The 9,153-nt window shown below is 39.3% G+C and overlaps 1 protein-coding gene across 1 annotated transcript in view; it reads left to right on the forward strand.

Moving 5' to 3' along the window:
* The first annotated feature begins 7,440 nt into the window (after positions 1-7,440).
* LOC107696070 (LIM domain kinase 2-like) overlaps positions 7,441-9,153 on the forward strand; it is a 49,030-nt gene continuing 47,317 nt past the window's right edge. The window contains exons 1-2 of the mRNA XM_016496217.1: positions 7,441-7,697; positions 8,700-8,796. Coding sequence (XP_016351703.1) covers positions 7,682-7,697; positions 8,700-8,796 — 113 coding nt within the window. The 5' untranslated portion in view covers positions 7,441-7,681. The remainder of the gene's footprint in view (positions 7,698-8,699; positions 8,797-9,153) is intronic.

A 9,153-nucleotide genomic window follows, 5' to 3' on the forward strand; every position in this document is an offset into this window, starting at 1 on the left:
ATGCCGCCCAAATGTTCACGCAAAGAAAGAAGGTGTAACTTTTATTCTCGCTGTAGTATTGTTGTTGCCGCCGCCCGATGCCTAGAGCTGATCCGTGCTGGTTGCTGAGGAAATACTACAACTTTGCGCTGTGGATCGCCGGATCGGCTTTCACCGTGGACGAAGCAGAGTCCAGCCCGGGGTCGTCACATGTGGTTGCCGCAAGCCATTCTCAAGCCCACGGTGTGTGACGCTACTTTGTTTGGCCTTCCAAAAATGGACACGACTAGAAATCAGTGGTTAAGTTGTATTTGCAACACTGTTCCAGAACACTTCAACCCAAATATTCAGATGTGTGCAGCACATTTTATGGAGGACTGTTTCCTGATCCTCCAGTTCTGCATAGCCAACAGTGAGTCTGTGCACAAAGGTTGTTTCTATAAAGCATAGAAGAGAAACAATAATGTACAGTATGTGGAAAATAATGTGTTTTTTGAACCTTAAACCGCATAAACACATTTCATTACACCAAATACACAAAATAATGTTTTTTTTAGCAGCATCATATGACCCCTTTAAAGATTTTCACAGAATGATTTCAGCAAAATGGCGCCCCTTATCCACTGCATACTCGCCCCTTTAAACATTGGCTGCGTCCGAAAGCTGAAAAATGCTGCCTTCGGAGGATGCATTCCAAAGTAGGAAGGCATCAAGGCACGTCCTAATCCAATGTCAGCTTCACTTCCTGTGTCCTGAGACCTGAGATGCCTTCATCTGGTCGATTTTTGAAGGCAGCAGATGTATCTTCCCAAAATCCCAAAATCCCAAAATCCTGTGTGTTCCATTCCGTGATGGTCGAGCTAAAAACAATAAAGTAGGGTTTGGTGGTCAGTTTGTGTATTTCAGTGAAACAGTTTGTTTCAGTGTTTGTTTCTGAACAACTTTTTGCACTTTTGATGTTATTTCTAGTGAGAAATTAGTATTTTAGTAATGAAATATTCACTTAGTTATCACCAAAGCTCGTTCTGTTTTGTTATAGGGCTAGATCATTAAACCGTTAGGCTGCCTCAGAAGCCCGTCTGAAATCAGTTTCGTGAGGTGCCTTCGTGTGCAAACACCGCCTGCAAAATCATTACCCGGTAAGACAGCGAGGCAGCAAGTCAGCAGCCTAAGATTTCGAACGCAGCCACTGTCAACCAAAAATGTATACACAACATTTTTCTGTGGATCTTTATAAAAAAGTACTATTAATAAAAAGTAAGCTAGTTAAAAAGTAGTAGTACACTCTTAAGAATAAAGGTGCTTCACGATGCCATAGAAGAACCTTTTTGTCTAAATGGGTCCATAAAGAACCTTTAACATCTGAAGAACCTTTCTGTTTCACAAAAGGTTCTTTGTGGCAAAAGAAGGTTCTTTAGATTATAAAAAGGTAAGAAAGAGATGGTTCTTTAAAGAACCTATGACTGACTGGTTCTTTGTGGAACCAAAATTGGTTCTTCTATGGCATCGCTGTGAAGAACCATTTAAGCACCTTTATTTTTAAGAGTGTAGTATCAGGTCGCAGTGTGTTTTTTGTTTTGTTTTTTAAATCGAGGAAGACCACTGCTTCCAAAAGAAAACCTTCCTAATGTTTCAGCTGTTAAAATTGCTTTAATTCTTTTTAATCCTGGTTTTGAATATAGGCCTTCTAAATTGATTTCATCCAGGCTATTTTCAGGCTATTCAAAGCAGTGTTTAAGCGAGGCAAAACTGCAGTAAAGCAGGCTCACCATGGGGCTGCATTTCTGTTCTTTGACAGAGCTGTAGCTTTTTATACTGCAAATAAAATGATTTCTAGGCTATTGATTTAAGTGTTTCCTTTAATAATAGCCATTATAAGTCAACCATGTTGAGTTGGTTAAGCGTTCAGATCATGGCAAAAAATAAAACAACCGGTTCTGAAACACTACTTGGGCCTATGCTTCTGGTGTGCTACCACTATACAGGCCCGCTCTGCCTACGCATGTGGGCATTGTGACTATGGGCGGCAAAATGAATACATCCAGCTTACACACATGTATACATGTGCATACAAATGTATGCAGCAGGCCTCAACATGTAGAATATCATGTCTGAAGGACTTGGGGGTTCTATGTGTATATAGACGTTTGTCTTGTGACATGAACAATAAGTTTGTCAGTTCCTTTGTGATGGTCTTAAACAATCTGTATTCTGTCCTGTCCCGTTCATACAGTGCCAAACCTCTGAGAAAGCATCCTTTGACCTGTTTCCACACTCTTTCATCTATGGACAATGGACAATCTATGGAAAATGGATATTATCATCCTCATTTCAGCAATCTCATTCTGACATTCAATTTGAACGCAAAGGGTGGCAAACCAGTAAAGCCTTTTGACCTTTCAGACACATTGTTTGGAATTGCTGTTTTTACATTTAGCCAAACACACTGGGAGGGGTTCAGTGTGCTCCATGAGACGAGTGGAATTTGCTGCTCAGATTCTTAGTTTAACAATAGAGACAGGTGCAATAGAAGGCATCATCAGGAGTGCGACCCACCCAATGACTTGAGAAAACTGAAATAAGTTCATCATAGCTTAACCTCCATCCAGTTCTGGATTATTATATGAACTCCCTCTACTGCTCAGCTGTCTAGAATAGGATCCTTATAAACCAAATTCTGTCAGGACCACTATCATCAAAATGATAGATACTTAGCATAAAGTTTGGTTTGGCGGTATGGTTCTTTTCTGGGCAAAAACCTCCCTGCCCATCCATGCAGTCTGTCATGAATGAGCAGGGAGAGCAGCAATAATAACCCCCCCTCCCAGGGTTAACAGAACAGAACAAGGCAGATATCATTAATGTACTTAATGATATTTAAGTGTAACACTTTATTCAAGATAAAGGAGTCTGATTAGCCAGGAATATCAGAAAGCCAAGTCCTGACTGTGGCGAAAGGAGGAGCTGGGGATGGAGGAGGGTAATTTGCTCCTGAGCAAGCTGAAAAGCTGCTGAATCTGAAAAGCTGCTGAATAATACTGAATAGAGCTTATATAGGAATTCCGCAATAGGTGTCGTATTCCTATAGGTAGATGTGATCAGCTGAGAATCAGCTGATGCAAGCTTGACTCACGTGACCTGCTAGAACTAACGCTAACGCTTAATAAATACAAAAACTCAAACGAGTTATATGAGAAAAGACCACTGTTTCAGATATTGTACATAACATGGAATGTGAGAACTTGCAGTTTCATGAGAAAAGAAATTAAAACATCATGTTTGAAGAGTGGATTTAAGAAACTGTTTAAGATGAAAGTAGACCACAGTCAAAAGGATAATAAAATATACATTTGCATAACTGAACATTTATTACCAGTGGTTTGAAAATTTGAATAGTCTACACTTCAACAATGAAAAGATACTCAAGCCATCATTGGACAATACTCAGACTGTCACATTGGCCGAACCCTTTTGAGGGCGCCTCAAATATTCTATACTTAAGAGACTTCAATATGTATTTCAAGTGCCTCAAATCCAACCTCAAAACAGGTTTCATTGTCCAGAAAATTGTTCTTTTCACTGAGAAAAGATTCTCTAAAGCAGGGGTGTCAAACTCAGTTCCTGGAGGGCTGCAGCCCTGCAGAGTTTAGTTCCAACCCCACATAGCATGTAGTTTTCAAATAAGCCCGAAAGACCTCATTAGCTGGATCAGGTGCATTTAATTAGGGTTGGAGCTAAACTAAAGCTGTGTCTCATTTAGAAGTCTGAGGCATTTTAAAGATCTCCCTGTGTGTTGCAATCTGAGAAACTACAAATGGTGCTATAGGGATTTTAATACACTATATGGCAAAAGTATGTGGACAGTGGACACCCCTTTCTAGCAGGTTTGGGTATGTAAGGATGGATTTTTACCAAAACTGAATTCAAGATTCCTATCCTGTAATAAAACAATAAAACTCACTAATCTGAAGGGAGGATCTACGAGAAAGAGCACAGAACAACAGCTGGCCCAATCTCATCTCTTCCCCCCACGCTGAGTTGACAAAAAGGTTCTTCTATGGCATCGTGAAGCACCTTTATTTGGAAAAACTTGCACAAGACCTGCACAAGTCCACACCAGTTCCAAAAAAAAAGAAAAAGAAAAGAAAACATACATCTAATAGGCTACATTAGTTATCTTTTTCAGCAGCGAAGTCATATTGAGATTAAAGAATCATAAAAATCAGTGGGAAACAGTCTACCATTTGGTACAGCTGACATGATATTTCCCAAATAAAATAAGAATTTTGATTATATTATCCATCTCAAGTATCACATTCCATAAGCAAGACCATTGTATCAGTTATTGTAACAAACTTGTAAAGCATTAAAAATGTGCATATAGTGACATTTTGTCATGCTGGAATAGAAATGGACCCTTCTTAAAATGTTGCCACAAAGTCAAAACCTTACATTATCTAGAGAGTCATTGTAACATCAAGATTTGGCGACAAGAAATTAATGGAATAGACAAACCTATTAATTAGAAGGCGGGTGTCCACATAGTTTTATTTAATTTAATTTATTTTATTTTTTGCCATGGAGTCAGGCACGTGCACACATAGACATCAAAGGGGGCTTGAGCACCTGCCCTTTTTCTTCCTCAAGAGAAAGTGCCCTTTTTTCTGGGGAGCATTTATTTTATTTTATTTTTTAAATAAATGAATATATGTGTATATGTTTGCGCACACAGCATTCCCTGTCAAACAAATAAAAAATCTAAATATCAGGTCGGGTCGGGAAATGTTGAGACTGCCGAGTTCCGATGCTTTTCTCCAATCCGCGTCTCCGCAGCACAGCAGTGTAGCACACATTGATCGGCGAGTCTAGTATTACCACAAATCTGTGTTCAGGATAGATCATACAAAAGGCTGAATGAATGGAGCACGGGGCACATCATTTGAGACCTTTTCGATTTCGGACTATCACTGCCTTAGTAAGTTGCAGTTTTCGTGAATATACAAAACTATGCTTTTTGTTGGAGCAAGCAGAGCGCGGCCGACTTAAAGGTAGATATTTACCCTGCATCCTCTGTCTAGACCAGAACTGACGAGTTTGTGTCCGTGAGGATGCGACCGGCCGGCGTAAGTTCTCTTTTTCTTCCTCAAGAGAAAGTGCCCTTTTTTCTGGGGAGCATTTATTTTATTTTATTTTTTAAATAAATGAATATATGTGTATATGTTTGCGCACACAGCATTCCCTGTCAAACAAATAAAAAATCTAAATATCAGGTCGGGTCGGGAAATGTTGAGAAATGCTCCGCGTCTCCGCAGCACAGCAGTGTAGCACTATGTGGTTGAGACTGCCGAGTTCCGATGCTTTTCTCCAATCCGCGTCTCCGCAGCACAGCAGTGTAGCACACATTGATCGGCACATCACATCACAGTCACAGGCAGAGAACCGCAGAAGTGAAGCCCTCCATCCCTTTCCAGTTGTGTTTGTCTTGCTGTGGAGGTGAGTGGTGATGAACAAAAGACTGAGCTACCTGTGTTTCAACCAGGCCGCTGGACTCCGCTTTTTGGGCCAGCGGGTGGATTCTTACAGGTATTACAGTAATTCCTGTGAAAATAAATCTCAATACTACACCATACACTCTTAAAAATAAAGGTGCTTCAAAAGGTTCTTCAAGCGATGCCATAGAAGAACCATTTTTGGTTCCTGAGTGGTGATGAACAAAACACTAAAAAGACTAACAAAAGCTGTGCTTCGAATTTACAGCTAATTATCCAAAATACAAAAGGCAAATATAGTTAATTTGTCTTGCTAACATCCATGACTCAGCTACCATGTAAGTTAATACAGGAATAGGCTTCCTATTAAGGCAATAGGAAGTCTAGTAGGTTAGACCAGTGTGTGTTCTGTCACTGCATGATTCAGTTTATTAAAATGCATTTAGAAAGATCACAAAATTCAAGATATGGGGGCAGAAATGTACATATTTATATCATTTCATACAGTTAATCAGTATCACACTAAGACATTTTTTCCACCAAAAAGCAGCATGATTACAAATGTGATATTGATTTTATACAGCTGTTCAATAAACAAGAATTTAATATTAAAACACTTACGTTTTAGACACAATATTGACTGTTTTTGCTCTATTTCGCCAACAAATATAATTCAAATTTGTGTCTCTGAGCAACATGATGGTGTTTCTGTTCCTGAATGAATCAACCGTTTAAATGAGCCTATATATTTATATAATTTAATATAGTCAATCAGTATCATGCGAAGACTTTATACAGCAGTTCCATAAACAAGAATTAAATACAATTACGTTAGACACAATTGACTGTTTTTGCTCTATTTCGCAAACAAATATAATTCCAATTTGCACCTCTGAGCAACATGATGGTGTTTCATTCCTGAATTAATCAACCGTTGAATCAATCTTCCTGTTCCTGAAATGTCACTAACTGTTTGTTGCTGCCGTGTTTTGAGTTTGTGACTTGCTGCCACCTACTGGCGGGTTTAATATCACATTTACAATATCTTTTCATTAAAAAAAAAAAAATCTAATATCAGTATTCAACATTTTTTGTTTAAAATATCAAAACAGTATTAATGCATTTGTAACTGCAGGTTAAATACATTAATGTCCTGCATTAAACAGTGTAAAAATGCATCTAAATGCCACTTCAGATGCAGCTTCTGTGTTTCCTCTGCATTTCAAAGATTAATTTTGTCAGTACTGATTTCATGTGCTTGGTAACAGCCCAAATGACTTATTATTCTACTTGACTGATTCAAGTTAAGAATTTGACTGAAAAGATAATGCACACTTTTAGAAAAAATGGCTTTATAAAGGTAAAAATGCCCATAAAAGGTAAAAATCTATTTAAACTTATTGGAAAAGGTTAATTTCTATCACTGCTGTGAACTGATCACCACCCAGAATATCAAAAACGTTAGGAGTCAGCTGTCCTTAAGATATCAGCACAATAACACACTCAGCAAAATGTTCTTCGTAAATGTATCGTTATCGATAAAATCCCAGAAAATATCGAGATATATTTTTGTCAATATCACACACCCCTAATATATTTAACGTTTTGTTTAGAAAAAAAATGTAATAAATATGAGAGGTGCCCTTTTTTCCACTTGAGCCCCTGCCCCTCAAAATGTCTGTGCACGTCCCTGCATAGAGTGTATATTGTAAATTATCATATTTACTTAAAAAAGTGTCGGCGAAGACACACTCCTCTCTTGAAGAGTGTTTATGGGTTCTGTGATTGTGCACTGAATAATGAATGTACTGAAAAAATTTAGCAAGGATTCTGAAATAAAGAAAATCACTGCAGTCGCTTCGTTCCATCAGCGATAGATGTCGCTGCGGTATTATTGGAAGCGGTCCGGCTTTGTCGCGCAGTCTGTTCTCTGTTGCAAACGCTCCTGTTTCAGGTGATGCTGTTTGATCCCTTCCGGTCTCCGTACATTTCTATGTTATGACGTCATCTGGTCGGACGGGAGAGAGAAACTGAATTAGCTAGGAACCTGGATGAAATGTTGTTTACCCCTCAATTTTCAGATGGATTTACTCAGTGAGTCTTACACATGGATCAGAAATGGAGCATCGCCGACGTGCAGCGTGTGAACTTCAGACTTTTCTGGACCAGCATGTGAGCTTGAACAAATATAATTAAATCAGATCGGGGAGGACATGGACGAACGAGAGGGTGAGGATTGCGCGAACGATATTTACGCTTCTTCCAGCAAATGTTTATTTGAGCTCCTTTAAAACTTACTAATTCTTTATGTTAAGGCTGTCACAGTTCATAGACAAAAGTTAGTAACTCAAAAGTTTTCCGATCAGATTCATCAGAAACGAACATGTAGGAATTTGCTTAGGCGACCGCTTGTTTGTTTGTTTGTTTTTTGAGGTTGTATATTGACGTTTGCAGATAAACAACAGTTTAACGTCTGAATTTGAATGTGTAATTCATAATTTAAAATATTCAAAGGTTTTCTTTAATAGTCGTTTAGACGTATTTTAAATAGACTTTTCATCTCACAAGTAGCCTAAATAAACAGATGAAATGGACCCCAGCTGTTTTTCATTACAGAAAGATTTTAAAGCAAATTTAGTTAAAATCCATTGCATTTAGATGAGGTTTTAATGGTAAAAATCTCATAAATTGTATAAATGTAAAGGTACAACAGTCGCCAGAATAGACCAGCAGCGCGAGATTACATAAGTGAAGTGAAGTGACATGTGGCCAAGTATGGTGACCCATACTAGGAATTAGTGCTCTGCATTTATCCCATCCAAAGTGCACACACACAGCAGTGAACACACACACACCCTGAACACACACCCGGAGCAGTGGGCAGCCATTTATGCTGCGGCACCCGGGGAGCAGTTGGGGGTTCGGTGCCTTGCTCAAGGGCACCTCAGTCGTGGTATTGAAGAGAGCGCTGTACGTTCACTCCCTCCACCTACAATCCCTGCCGGACCTGAGACTCGAACCCGCAACCTTTGGGTTATGAGTCCGACTCTCTAACCATTAGGCCACAACTTCCCCATGTGAATGTGAAAACTTCAGGTCGTGCTCACAACTTTAAAAACAAAATGTTCCACGTCGAATTGAAAGTTAAATGTCTGGGGTTTCCCATGTAAACAAACATGATCTGTGTATGAGTTGCCAGTTCTGAACCTTCCTCTGATATTTGATTGACAGATGTGACGGAGCGCGCGTGCACGGGCTGTGGCGGGAGGATTCAGGACGCGTTTCATGTGAAGGTTCTTCAGGACGCCTGGCACAACTCATGCTTTCAGTGGGTCTTAACTTGATTTCTCCTTAAACTGAGCCAGACTGGTCAGGAATGGGGCGAAGTAAACAAAATGTGTTAGATTACTTTTCTTGTATTTGCCTACTTCTTTTTAAATCTTCACCCTGCTAAAAAAAAAAGCACTTTAAACCAGTCAAAAGTGGTTAGCTGATCTTAATTGGTCTCCACACTCTAAAAAATGCTGGGTTAAATAGGGACAAACCCAGCAATTGGGTTGTTTTGACCCAGTGGTTGGGCTACTACCCAGAAGGTTGGGTTAAACATTTAACCCAACCGCTGGGTCAAAACAACCCAATTGCTGGGTTTGTCCCTATTTTACCCAGCACTGGGTTGTATTTAACC

This window comes from Sinocyclocheilus anshuiensis, unplaced genomic scaffold (genome assembly GCF_001515605.1).
Source record: "Sinocyclocheilus anshuiensis isolate Anshui unplaced genomic scaffold, SAMN03320099.WGS_v1.1 scaffold935, whole genome shotgun sequence".
NCBI classification, from domain to species: Eukaryota; Metazoa; Chordata; class Actinopteri; order Cypriniformes; family Cyprinidae; genus Sinocyclocheilus; species Sinocyclocheilus anshuiensis.